This window comes from Passer domesticus, chromosome 21, assembly GCF_036417665.1.
Source record: "Passer domesticus isolate bPasDom1 chromosome 21, bPasDom1.hap1, whole genome shotgun sequence".
Classification (NCBI taxonomy): domain Eukaryota; kingdom Metazoa; phylum Chordata; class Aves; order Passeriformes; family Passeridae; genus Passer; species Passer domesticus.
This window is the reverse complement of record NC_087494.1, coordinates 798,933-818,093: the sequence shown is the minus strand read 5'-3', so window position 1 is coordinate 818,093 and position 19,161 is coordinate 798,933. Positions and strand designations below refer to the sequence as shown.

General features: G+C 66.4%; 3 protein-coding genes across 8 annotated transcripts; 1 reads left to right on the top strand and 2 right to left on the bottom strand.

Annotated features, from left to right (window-relative positions):
• The first annotated feature begins 457 nt into the window (after positions 1 to 457).
• Positions 458 to 4,944, top strand: MPV17L2 (MPV17 mitochondrial inner membrane protein like 2). Of its 4 annotated transcripts, none has more exons than XM_064396102.1 (6): positions 458 to 570; positions 1,226 to 1,383; positions 2,208 to 2,378; positions 3,122 to 3,198; positions 3,273 to 3,401; positions 3,840 to 4,944. In XM_064396102.1, the coding sequence occupies exons 2-6, from the start codon at positions 1,227 to 1,229 to the stop codon at positions 3,891 to 3,893; spliced, it is 588 nt and encodes a 195-aa protein (XP_064252172.1). In that variant the 5' UTR covers positions 458 to 570; position 1,226; the 3' UTR covers positions 3,894 to 4,944. The 4 variants fall into 4 exon arrangements, with proteins under 4 accessions (XP_064252172.1, XP_064252173.1, XP_064252175.1 ...); XM_064396103.1 differs by having other exon boundaries at positions 552 to 570; positions 1,201 to 1,383; XM_064396104.1 differs by lacking the exon at positions 458 to 570 and having other exon boundaries at positions 989 to 1,383; positions 3,303 to 3,401.
• RAB3A (RAB3A, member RAS oncogene family) lies at positions 4,878 to 9,431 on the bottom strand. Its single transcript, XM_064396101.1, has 5 exons — positions 9,349 to 9,431; positions 7,671 to 7,898; positions 6,999 to 7,117; positions 6,789 to 6,913; positions 4,878 to 6,430 (listed from the first exon to the last, which is right to left on the bottom strand). The coding sequence occupies exons 2-5, from the start codon at positions 7,896 to 7,898 to the stop codon at positions 6,240 to 6,242; spliced, it is 663 nt and encodes a 220-aa protein (XP_064252171.1). The 5' UTR covers positions 9,349 to 9,431; the 3' UTR covers positions 4,878 to 6,239.
• PDE4C (phosphodiesterase 4C) lies at positions 9,350 to 18,188 on the bottom strand. Of its 3 annotated transcripts, none has more exons than XM_064396094.1 (16): positions 17,532 to 18,188; positions 15,743 to 15,931; positions 15,636 to 15,672; positions 15,468 to 15,532; positions 15,301 to 15,350; positions 14,685 to 14,800; positions 14,487 to 14,580; positions 13,890 to 14,068; positions 13,709 to 13,807; positions 13,473 to 13,637; positions 13,291 to 13,390; positions 13,054 to 13,208; positions 12,851 to 12,973; positions 12,489 to 12,671; positions 11,072 to 12,416; positions 9,350 to 9,437 (listed from the first exon to the last, which is right to left on the bottom strand). In XM_064396094.1, exons 1-15 carry the CDS (start codon positions 18,149 to 18,151, stop codon positions 11,898 to 11,900), a joined length of 2,694 nt encoding a protein of 897 aa, XP_064252164.1. In that variant the 5' UTR covers positions 18,152 to 18,188; the 3' UTR covers positions 9,350 to 9,437; positions 11,072 to 11,897. The 3 variants fall into 3 exon arrangements, with proteins under 3 accessions (XP_064252164.1, XP_064252165.1, XP_064252166.1); XM_064396095.1 differs by having other exon boundaries at positions 14,685 to 14,797; positions 17,532 to 18,187; XM_064396096.1 differs by lacking the exon at positions 17,532 to 18,188 and adding an exon at positions 16,744 to 17,456.
• Between the last annotated feature and the right edge of the window lie 973 nt (positions 18,189 to 19,161).

Below are 19,161 nucleotides of genomic sequence, written 5' to 3'. Positions count from 1 at the left end.
CCCAGCCACTCTGCTGCCCCCAGACCAAGGTGTCAGGGACAGGGCAGCGCTGGGGCACCGCGGGGATCCCCTGGACCGTCCCCAGCTCGCCCCAACACAGGCCCTGGACGAGCTGCTGCCTCGGTAGGTGTCATGGCGGCCTCCCGTGCCTCGGTAGGTGTCATGGCGGCCTCCCGTGCCTCGGTAGGTGTCATGGCGGCCTCCCGTGCCTCGGTAGGTGTCATGGCGGCCTCCTGTGCCTCGGTAGCTGTCATGGCGGCCTCCTGTGCCTCGGTAGGTGTCATGGCGGCCTCCTGTGCCTCGGTAGGTGTCATGGCGGCCTCCTGTGCCCCGGTAGGTGTCATGGCGGCCTCCTGTGCCTCGGTAGGTGTCATGGCGGCCTCCTGTGCCTCGGTAGCTGTCATGGCGGCCTCCTGTGCCTCGGTAGCTGTCATGGCGGAGGCAGGAAGCGGAAGCGGCCGTGACGTGGCGCTGCCCGGTTCCGCGTGCGGGCGGCGGTAACGCCCGGTAGGGGCGGGGGGGGCCCGGGGGCACCGGGGGTGTCCGGGAGGGGCACCGGGACCCGGCGGGGTAAGTGGGGGGACAGAGAGAACGGGGGCGAGCGGGGGGCACCCGGGGCGTGGGGATGGGGGCACTGAGGGGACACTGGGGGGACTGAGGGGCAGTGAGGGGACTGGGGACACTGGGGGAGCACTGGGGACACTGGGAGGGACTGGGGGGACTGAGGGCACTGGGAGGGACTGGGGGACACTGGGGGGACACTGGGAGGACTGGGGTGGCTGGGGATACTGGGGACAGTGGGGGGCACTGAGGGGACTGGGGGACACTGGGAGTGACTGGGGACACTGGGGGCACTGGGGCACTGGCAGAGGGGTCGGGGGTGTGGAGCAATGGGGGCACTGGGAGGGTGCAGGGGGGGTGACTGGGACACGCAGAGGGGGAAACTGGGAAAGTACCCAGGCTGAACTGGGAGGGGCACAGGGGAACTGGGACAGTACCCTGGGAGCACTGGGAGGGTACCCAGGCCCAAACTGGGAGAGTTGAGGGGGCACAGGGGAACTGGGAGGGTCCCCAGGCTGAACTGGGGGGCACTGGGAGGGTCCTCAGGCCCAAACTGGGGGCTCAGGGCCAGCCAGCAGTGACCGGGCTATCCGTGCCGTGCCGTGCCGTGCCAGGCCAGGCCGTGCCGTGCCGTGGCAGGCTGAGCCGTGCCGTGCCGTGGCAGGATGGCGCTGCGCTCGTGGCGGTCGCTGTTCTCGGGCCGGCTGCTGCTCCTCACCAACACCGTGAGCTGCGGGGGGCTGCTGGCGGCGGGGGACTGCCTGCAGCAGGAGTGGCAGCGCCGCAAGCACCCCGAGAGCCAGCTGCAGCTGGGCCGCACCGGTGAGCACGGCACGGGCTGGGAGCCCTGCCCGGGCTGGGCAGCTCCTGCTGCTGCTGCTGCTGCTGCTGCTGCTGGCACGGGGCTCTGCCGGGGAGCCGGGCTGGGGGAAGCTGTCCCTGTCCTGAGAGGGAGGAATTCCTTCCCAAAATGCCCTCATGGACCCATCCAGGGCCAGGGGAAATCCATCCCTGCCCTCACAGAGAGGAATTGCTTCCCTAAATGCCCTCATGGGCACTGCCAGGGAGCCAGGGATGTGGGGAATCCATCCCTGCCCCCATGGGGAGGAATTCCTTCCCAAAATGCCCTCATGGGTACCACCACAGAGCTGGGGCTGGGGGAAAACCATCCCTGCTCTCACAGAGAGGAATTCCTTCCCAAAATGCCCTCATGAACCCATCCAGGGCTGGGGCAATCCATCCCTGCCCTCAGGGAGAGGAATTCCTTCCCTAAAATGCCCTTATTGACACTCCCAGAGATCCACGGCTGTGGGGATCCATCCCTACCCTGACAGGTCCTTCCCCAAATGCTCCCCTGGCCCCATCCAGGGCTGTGGGGAATCCATGCCTGCCCTCACAGGGAGCAGCCCCCTCCCCGGTGCCCTGCTGCCCCCTCCCCGGTGCCCCCTGCCCTCCCCAGGTCCCTGCTGCCCTCCCCGGTGCCCCCTGCCCTCCCCGGTGCCCTGCTGCCCTCCCCGGTGCCCCCTGCCCTCCCCAGGTCCCTGCTGCCCCCTGCCCCGGTGCCCCCTGCCCTCCCCAGGTCCCTGCTGCCCCCTGCCCCGGTGCCCCCTGCCCTCCCCAGCCCGTGATGCCCGGCGCGGTTGCAGGGCGCATGTTTGCGGTGGGCTGCAGCCTGGGCCCCCTGCTGCACTACTGGTACCTGTGGCTGGACGCGGCGTTCCCGGCGCGCGGCGTGCGCCGCCTCAGGACCGTGCTGAAGAAGGTGCTCATTGACCAGCTGGTGGCCTCGCCCAGCATGGGAGCCTGGTACTTCATGGGTACGTGGCCAGCCCCGAAATGCCAGCCCGGGGCTCCTGGTGCTGCCTGGGGGTTTGGGGTTGGTGCTCGCCGGGTTCTGTGCTGTTGGGGTGTAGCTGGGAACCTCCCGGGGGCGTTGGCAGGGGCTGCTCGTGGTTTGTGTGAGGAAAAGGCATCACTGCTGCTCTGGCAGGGCTGGGCTGGCACCATTCCCTGGGGAATGCAGTGCCCAGCTCCCTCTGGGGGAAGAACCTTCCCTGGGATCCATCCCAAACCCCAGAACCTTTCCCTGGGATCCATCCCAAACCCCTGAACCTTCCCTGATCCATCCCAAACCCCTGAACCTTCCCTGATCCATCCCAGACCCCTGAACCTTTCCTGGGATCCATCCCAAATTCCCTGAACCTTTCCCTGATCTCCATCCCAAATCCCAGAACCTTCCCTGGGATCCATCCCAGACCCCTGAACCTTCCCTGATCCATCCCAGACCCCAGAACCTTTCCTGGGATCCCAAATCCCAGAACCTTTCCCTGATCTCCATCCCAAACCCCTGCACCTTTCCCTGATCCACCCACCCCTGGCACAGCCCCAGCCGTTCCCCAGACAGATCCCTGCCTTCCCTTTCTCTTTCCATTTCCCGGACCTCCCTCCTCGGGATGCTGCCCTCCCCGCCCACACTGGGAGGGGTTTGGGGCATTTCCCAGCAATCCCCACCCCAATTAATCCCCCCCCCAGTCCCCGCTGACCCCTGCTGTCCCCGCAGCCATGGGCACCCTGGAGGGCCAATCTCTCCAGGAGAGCTGGGACGAGCTGAAGGAGAAGTTCTGGGAGCTGTACAAGGTGAGGCCGTGGTGGGCTGTGCCCGCTGCCCCGGGGGTCCCGGGCAGCCCCCAGCTGCTCCCTGTGCCCCCCAGGCCGACTGGAGCGTGTGGCCGGCGGCGCAGATCCTCAACTTCCTCTTCGTGCCGCCCGCCTACCGCGTGGTGTACGTCAACGTGGTGACCCTGGGCTGGGACACCTACCTGTCCTACCTCAAGCACCGGGTGAGCCCCGCCCCTGAGCCCCGGGAGTTCCCAAAATTCCCCCAAATTCACGGCGTGATCAGGGCGCAAAAAGACCCTAAAGGTCATGGAGTGCACCCCAGCCCCAGCACTGAGCCCTGGCACCCAGTGCCACATCCAGGCTTTGTTAAACACCCCCAGGGATGGTGACTGCACCACCTCTGGATGCCCTCAGTGTCTCAAAGTCCCTCCCAGGGTTTGTGTTCCCAGCCCTGGTGCCCCTCAGTGTCTCAAAGTCCCTCCCAGGGTTTGTGTTCCAGCCCTGGTGCCCCTCTGGGTGCCCCCAGTGCCTCAAGGTCCTTCCCAAGCCGAGGGGCAGCCCTGGGCAGAGCCCTGGAGGTGTGCCCAGCCCAGGGGCAGGGCTGGCTGCTCCTCCTGGGCAGTGCCCAGCTCACCCCGGGCTCCCCGGGTGTTTTGCAGCCCCGCAGCTCCAGGCAGGAGCCACAGCAGAGCCAGAGCAGCGCCGGCGCCTAGAGAGGGAGCAGCCCCCCAGAGCATCCTGAGATGGATTTCTGGGCATCGTGGAGCCCCCCAGGCTGCTGCTCATTAACTCATCTGCTAATTACAGCCACGGCTTGGGGTTGTAACAATCTGGTGTTGCAGGAGAAGCTGTGAAGTGATTTCTTCTGGGATTTGCCCGCAGGGCCGGGGTGAGCAGGAGCTCTGCAGCCCCTGGGCAGGGCCCTGCCTGGATTTGCTCCTTCTGCAGAGCAAACCAATGCCCTGCTGCTCCTCCAGCACCTTCCAGCCTCCCGGATCCCCCTACATGGATTTTGGGAAGGAATTCTTCCCTGTGAGGGTGGTGAGGCCTGGGGTGGAATTCCCAGAGCAGCTCCTGGATCCTGGGCAGTGCCCAGGGCCAGGCTGGAGCAGCCTGGGGTGGTGCAAGGTGCCCCTGCCATGGCAGGGGTGGGAAGGGATGGGGTTTGAGCTCATTCCAGCCCAACCCCAGTCCCCGATTCCCTCTGGCTGCTCCTCTGCTCTCCCTGCAGCTCCTCACTCCTTCCCCTCCTGCTTCTCCTCTTCCAGCTCGGGGATAAATCCCTCCACTCCCCCCAGCTCGGGCGGGGGCTGCAGCCACCTGCACCCTCTATAAATAGGGATGTGATTGCAGCGCTGGGGAGGAGGCAGGGCGGGTTGGAGCCACATTTTGGCACAGTTTGGGCCATCACATCCCTCTGCTCCCAGCCCTGGGCAAGCTGGAAGCTCCCTGCATAACCCAAGAACTGAATTATTTCCAGTGTCAATGAAAATTGCCTGAATGGGTTTGGGTTTGTTTTTTTTTTTTACTTGATTTTTAAAGCTGTGCCTTAATGCTCTGCCCTGGTCCCTGCTGTCACACACCCGGGGGGGACTCAGCTCCTCCCTCAGCAGCAGCAGGAGCCATTTGGGGGATGATAATTTAAAAAAATCCGATTAATTCTGCTCCTCTCTGGCAACTCAGGGACCCCGAGGAACTTCTGATCAGCATTGGTTTATTTCTTCACAACATTTCTTTTAATACAGTGATTTTTAGGAAATTGTACTCTTTTTGACACTTTTGACATTTGTACAGTACAGTGTAACTCTTCCATAAGTAAACTTCACAAAAAAGAGGAGGGGAGGGGGAAGGGGAGGGAGATGGAATCATGGTGGGGGGAAATAGAGGGAAACCTGTAAAATAAAGACACAGCGCTCCAGGAAAAATAAATAAAGGGCAGCTCTGTTATGGCTACGGGAATATCCACTTATTCACAGTCTCCACAGAAGCACAGAACTACAGGAACACGAGATCCCAAATCCCTGGAGCAAAGCAGCCACGGTCCCAGCCCTGCTCCCCCCCCACGAGCCCAAACTGGGGCTGATCTGTTCCAGCTGGCTCGGCCTGGCTGATTATTGAACGAATTTTTCATTTGAAATCTCATTATTGAAATAATAACAGTTTTGTCGTCGTTGGGTTGTGTGTGGGGGGGAGGTGGGGTGGGTTTGGTTTTTTTTTGGTGGGTTTTTTTTCTTTAAAAGTGATATTCACAAGCAAGGTTACCACACTGAGAGAAACAAAACCAAAAAAAAATCAGAATATATATATATATATATATATAAATGCACCACCACGGCCACAGCACAGCAGGTCACGCGCACAGCGTCACTTCCTACGCCTATTTACAAGGAATTTCTGTATGTACAAGGAGGAAGACGGCGGGAGCATAAATTAGCATCTATTTATACAAATAAACAAGAGTCAGGAAATATCCATCCAGCTGGAGGGGCAGGAAAGCCGGGCACAAAGAGCCCCCTGCACCAGGAGCTCGGGGGGCAAAGGGGGCACGCGGGGTGGCGTGGAGTGGGGAGGGGGATTTGGGGGTCCTGTCACAGCACCCACACGCTGGGAAGGGGGTCCCAGGGCAGGGGGATCCCCAGGACAGGGGGTCCCAGGACAGGAAAATGGGCAGGGGGTCCCAGGACAGGGGATACCAGGACAGGGGATACCAGGGTAGGGGGATCCCCAGGACAGGGGGTCTCCAGACAAGGGGTGCCAGGACAGGGGAGGGGGGCTCACCAGGGGAAATGGGGCTGGGGGTGATGGTTCCTTGACAGTGATTAAAAGCAGAATGGAGGAGGAGGGGGAGGAGTTTTCTACCAGCCCAGGCTTAAAAATAAATTAAGGGGTGGGGGGCATAGCCTAATGAATTGGGGTGGGGGGCTCCTAGAGGGGCCGCAGCCCTTTGGGAGACATCAGCAGCAAAAGCCCCCGCGGGACCCCCGCGAGGAGGAGCTCGTGGGGGGGGTTGGGGTGCACTGACCGGTTTTTGGGGGGGTTTTGGGGCGGGGGGCTGGCCCCTAGCAGGCACAGTCCTGGTGGGGGGGGGCCTGCTGGTCCGTGAGCTGGGGGCCCTGCTTGGCGCCGGTGACGGCGGGGTCGGCCGTGTCCAGGGACTCCGACATCTTCTCGCAGATGATGTCCACCAGCCGCTCGAAGGTCTGCTTCACGTTGATGTTGTCCTTGGCGCTGGCCTCGAAAAACTCAAACCCTGAGGTGGGGAGGGGTGGGGGGACAAGGTGGAGGGGGACAGAGGGACAAAGGGACACAGGGACATCAAAGCTCCGGCCCCCGTCCGACCTGGCGCGGCTCCTCCTCCTCCTCATTCAATATTTAAAGGGTTTGCAACCCGCCCCCACCACCCTCAAAATCCCCTTTTTCCCACCCAAAGAACCCCCCAGATCCTCCCCCCAGCATCTCTCAGATGTTGAAGGTGTGTGGTGACTCTGGTGTTTCACCGAGCCGCCGCCGATGTCGGAGCGCAGCGATTGCACGCGGGGAATTAAGCCCTTAATTAAATTAATTGTGGGCTGGCAGCCGCGGTGGGGGGCTCCCCCTCCCCAGCTCACCCAGGTGCTCGGCGAGCTGGCGTCCCTTCTCCGAGGACACCACACGTTCGTCCTCCATGTCACACTTGTTCCCCACCAGCAGGACCTGGGCGTTGTCCCAGGAGTAGGTCTTGATCTGGGTGGACCTTGGGCAGGGCAGAGGGGGCTCAGAGGGGCTCAGGGGGGGAGGCTGGGGCGGTTTGGGGTGCCCAGAGCCCCCCCGGTGCTCACCAGTCCTGCACGGCGTTGAAGGACTCCTCGTTGGTGATGTCGTACATGAGGATGAAGCCCATGGCCCCGCGGTAGTAGGCGGTGGTGATGGTGCGGTACCGCTCCTGCCCGGCCGTGTCCTGGGGCACAGGGGGCAGCAGGGTCACCCCCGGGGACGAGGTGACACCCCCCAGGGCCAGCGGGGGCATGGGGCAGATCCAGCCTCAGCCTGGAATCGCCCTGGTGGGGCAGCTCCACACTGAGCATCACCCCAACGAGCATCACCCCACGGTGACCATCACCCCATAGTGACCACCACCCTACAGTGACCATCACCCTGCAGTGACCATCACCCCTCACTGACCATCACCCCCACACCTCACTGACCATCACCACCACACCACAAATCCATCACCCCAGGTGACCATCACCCTACAGTGACCATCACCCCACACCACCAATCCATCATCCCCACCCCTCACTGGCCATCACTCCATCAAGTATTATCCCACAGTGACCATCACCCCTCACTGACCATCACCCCTCACTGACCATCACCCCTCACTGACCATCACCCCCACCCCACACTGACCCCCACCCTCACCGTCCATCTCCCCCCACCACCCACCGCCCCCTCCCCACCAGCCCAGCCCAGCAGCGGGGTCTGGGGGCTCCCCGGGGGTCTCCCCTCACCCAGATCTGCAGCTTGATGCGTTTGTCGTTCCGGTAGATGGTCTTGACCTTGAAGTCGATGCCCACGGTGCTGACGAAGGCGGGCGTGAAGGAGTCGTCGGCGTACCGGAACAGGAAGGAGGTTTTGCCCACGCTGCTGTTGCCGATGATCAGGATCTTGAACATGTAATCGAAGTTCTGGTCCGAGGATTCCTTCTGCCCATAGCGGGAGTCAGTAGCGGACGCCATCTGCAAGGGGGGAGAGGCCGTGACGGGGCCGGCCCCGCGCGGCTCCCAGCAGGGATCGGGAATGTTTTGGTTCAGGACGGGCGATGGCGTGGCCATCCATGGGTCACTGAGCCCCCAAGGGCTTGGGGAGGCCACCTCCTGCCACCCGCAGAGCAGGGACCCGCGGCGTGTCCACGGGAATGGGGGGCACGTGGCCCCTGGTGTTTGCCACGGCCACAGAGATCTGCCACGGCTCCCAGGAACTGCCACGGCTGCCAGGAATTGCCATGGCCATAGAGATCTGCCACGGCCACAGAGATCTGCCACGGCTGCCAGGAATTGCCATGGCCATAGAGATTTGCCATGGCTTCCAGGCTTTGCCACGGCTGCCAGGAATTGCCACAGCTCTCAGGAATTCCCACGACTCCCAGGAATTGCCGCGGCTCCCAGGAATTGCCGTGGCTCTCAGGAATTGCCATGGCTGCTGGGATTTGCCGTGGCTCTCGGGAATTGCCACGGCTCTCAGGAATTGCCACGGCTCCCAGGATCTGCCATGGCTCTCAGGAACTACCACAGCTTCCAGGCTTTGCCATGGCCACAGAGATTCCTTGTGACCTCCAGGCTTTGCCATGGCTTCCAGGCTTTGCCACGGCTGCCAGGAATTGCCACGGCTCCCAGGAATTGCCGTGGCTCCCAGGATCTGCCATGGCTCTCAGGTCTGCCGTGGCGCTGGGGGTGCGGCCGGGGCGCCGCAGCCTCTCCCGCATCCTCCCGGTGACAAAATGGCACCGGCGGCGGTGCCCCCGCACGGCGCGGCCAGCATGGTGACACGGAGCCGGGGGGGTCACAGGGCACCCGGGGGTGTCACAGGGCACCCGGGGCAGGGCGATGCCAGGCAAGGGGGCACAGAGGTGGGTGCGTGCCCAGGGTGGAGCCCGGGGATGCGGGGAGCTCGTGGAGGGGGGGCAGGAATGGGGTGCAGGGCGCTGATGGGCATTTTTGGGGGGGCTGGTGGAGGAGGGGTAAGAGGGGGGATGCAGGGCGATGCAGGGAGGGGGTGCAGGGTGCTGATGGGGAGGGGTCGGGGTGCTGATTGGGGGGGGTGCAGGGTGCTGATGGGGGGTCAGGGTGCTGATGGGGGGGTGCAGGGTGCTGATGGGGGGGGGTCAGGGTGCTGATGGGGAGGGGGGGTCACCCCCCGCTCCTCCCCGCAGGCCCGACCCCGCTGCCCCCACTCGGTCCCCGCCGCACCGAGACCCCCCCCAGGTCCTGCGCAGCCCCCCCCGCGCCGCATCCATCATCATCATCATCATCATCATCACCCCCCCCGCCTCCCGCCTCCTCCGCTGCAGCCGCCCCTCCCCTCCCGGGGCCGGGGGGCACAGAGGGGGCTCGGGGGGTCCCTGGGGGGGTCGCTGGGGGGGGGGTCGCTGTTGGGGGGTCCCGGTGGGGGGGGAGGGGGGGGTCTCACCTCTGCCGCGCTCGCGCCGCCGCCTCCTCCCCGCAGCGACTGCAGCAGATGCGGAGCCCGGGTGACGTCGGCTGAAGGGGCGGGGTTATCTATGCAAATGAGCCCGGACGTCACGGGCGCGCCCCTGAGGGAGGCGCTGATTGGCTCGGCGGCGCGCTTTGATGGGCAGCGGGCGGACGGGGGGGGGAGACCCCCCCCTCCCGGCGCGGTGGTGGGCGCCGCCCCCTCCTCCGGCAACGCGCAGTGGTGCGGTCCGGCCGCGCTGCGCGGGGCGCGGGATGAACCACCCCTGCGCCGGCGGGGGTGTAGGGCAAACCATTCCCGCTCAAAGGGGGGGGGCGATGTTTGACAGGCTCCCTGTCGCGACATGGCGCGCTATCGCGACGCCTAACATAGGCCTGCAGTGGCGGGCGGGCCGGTCCTTCCCGTGGCAGGGCGGCTGGCGCTGAGGCGGGGCCGGTGCGCAGGTGGGCGGCCATGTCCTCCCTCGCCCTGAGGCCCAGCGGGGATTAGGGCCGGCAGCATATGGCGGCCTGAGGGCAGCGGCGCCGCCCGGCCCTGCCCCGCCCGGCGGCTCCGTGCCCTCGGCCCCGGTGCAGCGCTTGGCTCCTGCCCAGGCCCAGCCCACGGCCACAGCCCCGGGGGGACCGAGCCGGGCGCGGTGGGCTCGGGGAGGGGACGTGGGGATGGACACAGGGCAGGGATAGACACGGGACAGGGATGGACATGAGGACAGGGATGGACACAGGACAGGGATGGACGTGAGGGCAGGGATGGACACAGGGCAGGGATGGACGTGAGGGCAGGGATGGACACAGGGCAGGGATGGACACAGGACAGGGATGGACATGAGGACAGGGATGGACACAGGACAGGGATGGACGTGAGGGCAGGGATGGACACAAGACAGGGATGGACGTGAGGGCAGGGATGGACATGAGGGCAGGGATGGACACGGGACAGGGATGGACATGAGGACAGGGATGGACGTGAGGGCAGGGATGGACACAGGACAGGGATGGACGTGAGGGCAGGGATGGACATGGGACAGGGATGGACACAGGGCAGGGATGGGACACAGGGCAGGGATGGACATGAGGGCAGGGATGGAGCCAGCTGTAGGATGGATCCAGAACTAGGGATGGATCCAGGCTCAGGGATGGATCCAGAACTAGGGATGGATCCAGGCTCAGGGGTGGACCTGGCTGCTGTGACCATTTTTCATCACCCTCCCCAGCAAGAAACGGGGGGAAAAGGGCTTTTTCCACCTGCCTCGCTCCACCCTGGGCTGGATCTGGATCTGAGGAATTTGAGAGCACAGAGCCTCAGCCCATCCCTGTCTGGAGAGACAGGGGGACATCCAGAGCCACCAGGGATGGCACAGGGGACATCCAGCACCCACCAGGGATGGCACAGGGGACATCCATAGCCACCAGGGATGGCACAGGGGACATCCAGAGCCACCAGGGACGGCACCGAGCCGCCACCACCCCGAGCAGGACCCGGCACTCCCGGAAAAACCCTGGAGAATGCCTGGGCTGGGGAAGAACCATCGGTTTGTGAGGCCCTGCTGCTGCCAGGGCAGGCAGGGGGCGAGGGCCCCGCGTGCCAGGGCAGTGCCACGGGTGGGGCCGTGTTTGTGGAGATAAATCACCGTGGGGAGCAATGCGGAAGAGCGCGGCGCGGGCTGCGCAGCGCGCCAAGCCGGCGATTAAATATTTACCTTAGCAGGTCGTGTTTGCCAGTGATGGATCGGCGTTTCCAGGGAGGAGCTGGCTTTTGTTCCAGCTCGGAGCCAGGCCCTGCCCGCTGCCCGGCGGGAGACGGGGCCGCCAGCCACGCCGCTCCCCGGGGACACCGGCTGCGGCTCCCGTGACACAAAGAGGCGCTGGCAAGGCTCGTGTTTAGGGTGGAACAAACCGGGTTTAATCTCTGGAAGGTGAGGGAAGAATCCCAAAGGACCCTGCCCCAAGCAGGACAACGGAGATGGGGGGTGGGGGGGTGGTGACAGCACCCGCCAGGGTCCGAAATGTGAAATGCAAATGGTGTTTGGAGTGATCGCAGAGAAGAAATGGAACTTTCCCCCCCAAAAATGCGTCTTTTCTGCCTCAAAAATGTGTGTGAGCCTCGGGGAGGCTCGTAGTAAAAAGTGAGCTACAAAAGGCTTTGAAAAGTGAACCCATCCCCAAATAAATAAAGCACTGAGCCGTGCCCGTGCCGTGCCGTGCTGGGGGTGCCTCGTGCTGGGGGTGTCACCAGCACCCTCTGCCCACCTCGTCCTGCCAGGGGACACCTGGCCAGGTGCAGGAATGCTCCTTCCTGCGGCGCTGTGGGGCGTGATGTCCCCAGGGCTGGGCTGGGCCCAGAGCAGCGTGTCCCCACGCCCTGTCTGAAGGGGACAGGGACCTTTCCCAGGGAGAAGGCCAGCAGCGTCCTGGTACCTGTCAGGACCTGCCCAGCTCCCAACGGGGACACATCCCGGGTGCCTCCGAGTCCTTCCAGTGCCAGCTCCCCGCTGTCCCCAGCACTGCCAGGGCACCCAGGGGCCGCTACGTGCCCAGGGACAGGAATGTGACATTGCCCTCAGTGTCCAGGCACAGCCCCTGGCTGCCCTCGGGGCCTGGCACGGGGCACCCGCCGCCGTCCCTGGGCAGCGTGCCCTGCAGCGCCTGCCGGTTGTCCACGTCGCTGGGGCAGGGGACAGGCGAGTCCCGGTCCCCGGGGCCAGGGGACAGGCGCTTGGTGTCGGCACACTCCGAGTCATCCGTGCCCGGCGTCTTGGAGCCGCTGTTGTCCTCGTCCAAGGGGCTCTCGGCGCCCTCCAGCTCCGTGTCCGACTCACCCTCCTCCTCCTCCTCTTCCTCCAGCGTCAGCTCGAACTGGAACTTGTCGGCGGTGGCGGGGGACGCGGCGGCTGCCTCGGGCGGAGGCGAGGGGCTGCGCGGGATCATGCTCTGGTACCACTCCCGGTTGTCCTCCAGCGTGTCCAGCAGCTCCTGGGCGTCGGGGTGCACGAGGTCGGCCCAGGTCTCCCACAGCGGGTGGGCGATGAAGTCGATGAATCCCACCTGGGGGGAGGCACAGCTGAGCCCCCCTGCCCGGCCCTGGCAGCCTGCCCTGCCCCCAGGCTGCCACCCCACCTGGGACTTCTCCACGGAGGCGGTGTGCTTGTCGCACATGGGGCTGATCTCCATGCCCTTCTCCCGCTCCCGGTCTCCCTGGCGGAAGAACTCCACCATGATGCGGTCGGTCCACTGCCGGTACAGCTCCAGCGGCTTCGTGGGGTTGCTGAGGTCGGCGCAGTGCACCATGTTCTGCAGAACCTGTGGGCGTGGACGCCGTGTCCTCCGTCCCCCAGGGCCACCCACACCGTGCCACGAACTCGCTTGGCCACCCCCAGGTGCGTTTGGGATGGTGGTGGCACCAAGTGGGACATCCCGGCAGGCCAGAGCTGGGATGGGCACCTGCGGTGCCGGGAAGGGTTGCCCAGGTGTGTCCCCACCTGGATGCGGTCAGAGTAGTTGTCCAGCAGCAGCACGCCCAGGCTGGTCACCTTCTTGGTCTCCACCATGGTCTTCAGATCCGCCAGCAGGTTCATGTGCTTGGACATGTCCGTGGCCAGCACCTGGGCAGGGAGGGGTGGGAAGGGGTCTCAGCCCGATCCCCCAGGCCAGACCCCACCCTGGGCTGCTGCAGCCCCCATACCATGTCGATGACCATTTTACGGAGCGTCTGCCTCTGCTTCCTGCTCAGGTTCTGGAAGATGTCGCAGTTCTCCTCCTGGAGCAGCTTGAAGCCCACGGCCAGGTGGTGATTCTCCAGCACCGAGGCGTCGTTGTACATCAGGGCCAGCTCCGAGTCTGTGAGACAGCCCTGGTCACCCCGGGGTGACCCCTGGGGTCCCCCAATATCCCCCAGGTCCATCCCTGCGCCCCAGCTCACTGGTGTTGATGAGGAACTGGTTGGAGACCCCGGGGTGGTCAACGTCGTGGATGGCGCTGGCAAAGATGGCAGCCATGATCTCCAGGTCCGTGAAGACAGCCTAGGAACGGTGGGAGAAGGCATTGGGGACACGTGACAGCCCCGCCAGGCACACCCGGGTGGCCTCGGTGACCAGGACTCACCTCCAGCGCAGGCGTGGAGAGCAGGACGTGCGTGGACTGCGCCACGTCGGCGGCGTGCAGGCTGTTGTGGTAGGCCACGTCGGCGTGGTAGTGGTCCTCCAGCGTCAGCATGTAGGTGATGAAGGTGTTGACGGGGATGCGGAAGGTCTTCATCAGGTCACGCTCCTGCAGGAGGGCGGGAGGTGGCTCGTCCCCATGCGGGCACGGGGACAGGGCCGTCCCGGCGCGACGCTCACCTGGAAGATGCTGTACATGATGACGGTCAGCGGGCGGTTCCCCGAGTACTCGGCGACTTTGAACACGTCGAGCCCCCACTTGTTGGTGTCCTCCAGCTCCTGGGGAGCAGAGGGACAGAGATCCGTGGTGGGGTGGTTCTGGGCACCCCGCGGCCGGGGGGTCACCCCTGGCAGGGCCCACCTTGGCCAGCAGCGCCTCGTGCTCCGTGCGCACCCCGAAGCGGGGGATGCCGGCGGCGGCCAGGCTGGAGCCGTGCTTGAGCTTCCTGACGCCGCTGATCTGCGACATGGGGCGCTTCCTCCGCTCCTTCTCCTTGTCCTTGGCCAGTGCCGAGGGGATCTCCACCTCGTGCTGCTTGTCTGGGGGGACACGGGGAGGCCAAAGGTCACTGCCAGCATCTCCCCGGGTCACGCTGAGGACAGGCACAGGTCACGCTGTGACAGTTTGAGGACTGCAGCACTTGACTTCATCCACAGGTCACACATCTGCCAGGGCACCCCTGGACGCTCCTCCAGGCACACGGGGTGGCCCCAGTGCACCAGTATACACCAGTATGGGCCAGCACTCCCAGCCAGGACAAACACCATGACATTTGTGGGACAAATCCCACTGGGACACCCAGGAAAACCCCCCTGGCCCCCCCATTCCATTCCTCCACAAGAAGCAAGCGGGACCCTCCTCGGCTGGCATCATCCCCGCGGGCACCCCAGCTGGCTGGGGACACAAAGCCCACCCTGGTGCCAGCGGGGAGGTGACCCCGGGGCAGGGGGTCCTCACCCAGGAAGGTGCTGGAGATGTACTCGGACACCTGGTTCCCGGAGCGGCTGGTCTCCGAGAGGTGCGTCAGCTCCCGGCTCAGCATCCGCTTGAACTGTGGGTTCAGGGCAGGGTCAGCGGTGCGGGGGGCTGGCAGGACACCCTGGGGGGCTCTGGGGTCCCCGTGCCCGCCAGGGTGACCGTGAAAAGGTCCCTTACCTTGTTGGAGGCCATCTCGCTGACCGAGTGCCTGGTCTGCAGCGTCTCCAGCTGGTCCAAGCACCAATCCAGCTCCTCCAGGGTCTCCCTCGAGAGCTTCTGGTGGGCATCTTCTGCTGGGGACACCCGCCAGCTTGGCAAGGGACCTGCCAGCAGCACGGCCACCCGCCACGGGGGGGGCTGTGCCACCCCAAACCCGCGTGGAGGGTCGCAGCACCCCCCGAGCGGGGCGGCGGGGGGCACGGGGGGGCGCGGGGCCCGGGCATCCCTGGGCAGCGGGGCTCAGCCCCGGCACGCTGTCCCCATGGCGTGGCAGCCCCGGCACGCGGCGTGCCACGCTGTCCCGCGGGGTGACAGCCAGCCCCGGGGGCAGCCGGGCTCCCGCGGGGCCCCGCTCACCGCCGGGCTTTTATTAATGGAAGGTTTGACGTCAACCGGAGCTTTTCCACCGCCGCCAAGGGCGGCCAGGCGGGAGGAGCTGCCGAAAACCAGACATGGATCCCAAAGGGCAAAGCCGCAGCTCTGCCTCGCCTTGGGGGGAGGCGGCTGCGCCCCCAGGGCACGGCAGGACACGGCCTGGGGACACGGGGACAGCCAAAATCCCCCCGGCACTCACCGGAGAGGCTGGCCTTGCTCCCCGAGGGCAGGCTGCTGCTCGATCCTCGCCTGTCAAACACGGGGGGCTGAGTGGCTGTGACCCCCACGGCGGTGCCCCCCGCCCGGCCGTGGGCTGGGGTCCCCCCTCGGGTGACATCCTCGCCCTCCCGCCCCCCGCCGACTCACTTGAAGCCAGCGCGCTCCTGGAGGTGGGTCAGGTTGCTGCGGACGGTGCGGAGGCTGGCCAGGACCTGGGGGGCGACAGGGGGCTGGGGTCGGGCGGAGCCCCCCGGGACACCCACCCCGCCGCTGGCCGCACGCCGCGTCCCCTCCTGTGTCCCCCGTGGCACCTACCTGGGCAAAGGGCGTGACGATCATGTCTTCTCCATGCCTGCGGGAGCACAGGGAGCGTGAGGCTGGGCGCGGGGAGGGGAGGGGGCTGCGGGCTGGGGGACACTCACAGGTCGCTGGCGATGGAGGAGTTGCGGGACATGGCTTTTGGGGACAGGTCGTAGTCGCTGTCGGAGCGGTACAGGAAGGACTCGCGGCGCTGGCCGTGCGAGAAGGTGCCCTGCAGGACCAGCCCCGCGCCCGGGCTGGCCTGGGGGTCCAGGGCGCCCCGGCCGGGGGGGCCATTCTCCAGGTCAAAGCTGTGAAGGGAGAGGGGACGAGGCTGGCACGGGGCGCGTGGCTCAGGGAGCTCAGCCCAGGGTTTGTCGGGATCTCTTGCCACCACCTCGCTCTGGCTTGGCGGCCCTGTGGTGACAGCGGTGCCCGGTCTGGCCCCGCTGGCTCCTCCACCTGCTGAGGACGGGCACAGCCCGGTGCACAGGGACCCTCTCAGCTCCCTGCTGGCACAGTGGCCCTGGGACTGCGACACTGACCAGCAGAGCCAGGCGGTCCCTTGTCACCCAGCTGGGACAGCAGCCGCTGCCCTGAAGCTCCCAGCTCCAGGGACCCCCAGGAAGGGCTGGCTCCTGCCTGTCCCTCCCCCTACCTGCCACCAGCACCCCGGCCCCAAGTCCTCCAAAGCCTCCATCAGCCTCGAGGTGCCTCGTCCCATGGAGGGGACAATATCCCAGCCACGGCACAGAGCCAGGGGACATCGAAGGACAGAAATCGACGCAGAAGCCAAGCCCTGGCCCCTGGGGACACGCTGGCGGCAGCCCAGGGGCACCCCGACCAGAGTCACCTGGCAGCCGTGTGCATCCAGGGGGGACAGGCATGGTGACCCCGCAGTGTCCCCAAGCTGGCCGCGGCCGCCTCACCCACCCTGCCGCTCTGCTGGCCCCGGGGTCATGGGAAAGGCTGCACGCAGCGGGGACACAGCGAGGGCCATCCAGCGCCTGTCCCCTCCCGCAGCCGCCCCCGCCGTGGGGACGGCGACAAGCCACCCCGGAGCGGTGGGAAAGCGCAGATGCCACCGGGGCCACCGTGTCGCCAGCGGGAGCCCGGCACCTACCCGATGCAGGAGTGCCTCCGGGACGGGCACCGGCTGCCCGGCAGCATCGTCCCGCTCCGGCAGCCCCGGCGGCTGTGGCGCGGCCGCCCCCGGCAGTGGCAGTGCCAGTGGCAGTGCCAGCCGGCACCGCGTCATGCCATCCCGCAGCCCCTTGTTTTCCTGCCTCGCCTTCCCATCCCCGATGGTACCGGCGACACAAAGCCGCATTGTCCCTGAGGGCCCCGCGTCTGTCCCGGGCCCCGTGCCACCCCCCCTGACCCCGCTGCCACCGCAGGGGACAGCCCCGGGGGACACGAGCCCCCGCCACGGGGTTGGTGCCCAATTAACCCCCCTGGTTTCGGCGTTAATGACCTCCGAGCGGCGGCGGTGGCGGGGGGGCCGGGGCCGCTATAAATAGATGCTGTCGCTGCCGAGGAGGGATGTGCTGAGCCCCAGGGCGCAGGTGGGGCCGGCCCCCCAAAACCGACCCCACAGAGCCGCGAGGTGGGGAGGGCAGGGACGAGCCGCGCTGGGTGGGTTGCTGCCCCGATTTGGAGGGCAAAGCCCCCCTCCGTCCCCACCGTGCCACCCCGCCGGGGTCCCTGCCTGGCCGTCGCTGCCCTGAGCGTGTCCGCGCTCAGCCCCGCCGGCTCCCCCTGACCACGAGGGGACACCCGCTGTCCCCTCCTCGTCCCCCGCGGGCCCACAGCCCCGAGGAGGTGCCGCAGCTCCGGGGGGAGCCGTGCCCCCACGCCGGCAGCACAGGCTGGTGCCACCCCCGCGGGGACCCTCCAGCGTGCCCCCCTTACCAGAGGGGATGCGCCACGGTGAAGCGCCGCTGCAGGCGGATGCTCTGGTTCATCAGGAGCTTCCTGAAGAGGACGGGAGAATTGCGGGGCGAACTGCGGGGGGACGCGGCCGGAGAAGCCCCCGGCGTGGGCAGCATGGCCCGGCTCAGGGAGCCCCGGGCCGGCGGCGCGGCCGCGCTGCCCCCGGTGCGGAGCAGGGAGCGTGCGGCCGTCCCGGCCCCGGCAGCCCCGGGAAACTTTCCATCCCCCTCCCGCCCTGCGCCTGGGAAATTAAACAACTGTCTGGCTCCGGCAGCCGGCGCAGGGAGCGGGTCCCCCCCCGGTGTGCCTGGCGGCCCGGGCACGTGGCCCCTCGCTGGCCCGGTGCCACCGGCCACCCCGCTGTCCCCGAGGCCGCAGCTGCTCCTGAAAGGGCAGGGGTGCTCTGCCTGGGGACACGGAAAAACGCCCCGCGAAGCCCCCCCAGGGAGCCAGGGGTACGGAGGGGACGTGCCACGGTGCCGCGGAGGGACACAGCTGAGCACGGAGCATCCCGGACACATCCCGGGGCGGTGACACGGTGCCAATAAGGGACATGGTTGAGTCTGGAGCATCGCGGACACACGGTGTGGCTGTGCCATGGTGCCACCAAGGGGCACAGCTGAGCTTGGAGCGTCCCAAACGCGTGGTGTGGCTGTGACACGGTGCCACTGAGGGGCACAATTGAGGCTGGAGCATCCCAGACGTGTGGTGTGGACATGCCACGGTGCCACCGAGGGAGCTGCGAGAGCCAAACCCGCCCCACACCGTGCCCCAGCCCCTCCCTGGTGCTGTCCCCTCCTGAGCAGAACAAGTGGCAGCAGGGGGAGGTCCAGCTGGTGACAGTGACACTGTGGGGCACCCACTGTGAGGTGGCCGTGGGAGCTGGCACCTGCCCAGCCTGATGTGGCTGTTCCTGATGGCCACAAAAACATCCAGCAGCTGGCAGGGAGCCAGGAGGGACAGCCACAGAGCCCCCCTGCCAGGACCCCAAAACCCACCGGAGGGGGGTCCTGGAGGGGTCACCTTGGCTTTCACGACACCAGGGACATCAGGGGACGAGGGACAGAGGGAAGAGCCCCCTGTGCTGGCTGGCAGCCAGCAGCCCTGGGCAGCGAGGGCTGGGCTGGCCGCAGGACAGCCAGTGCCCGTCCCCAGGACAGCCAGTCCTTATCGGAGTGTCACTGTCCCCACGTGGCCGTGCAGGGGTGGAGGACAAGTGACACCAGAGCCATGTCCCTCGGCTGTGCCAGCTCGTTGCTGTCCCCACAAGCCGGGCTGGGAGAGGCACGGGACAGGGGGAACGGCCCAAAAATAGCCCTGCAGAGCACGGCTGGGCCCGAGCCACCGCGGGAGGGACCGAGGTCACCTCGGGCAGGGCCACGCCAGCACCGCCACGGGGTGGGGACAAGGGGGGGCGAGGAGGGTGAGGACAGGCATGGGTGGTGGGGAAAAGGCGGATGGGGGTGGCAGGGACAGGGGGGACAGGAGTGCTGTGCGGTGACAGCGACAGACGGTGACCACAGCGGGCATCCCGAGGCTGGCACAGCGGGCTCGGCGACAGAGGAGCTTGTCCCCAACCCACCGGGTGCTCTGCCCCGCTGCCGCTGTC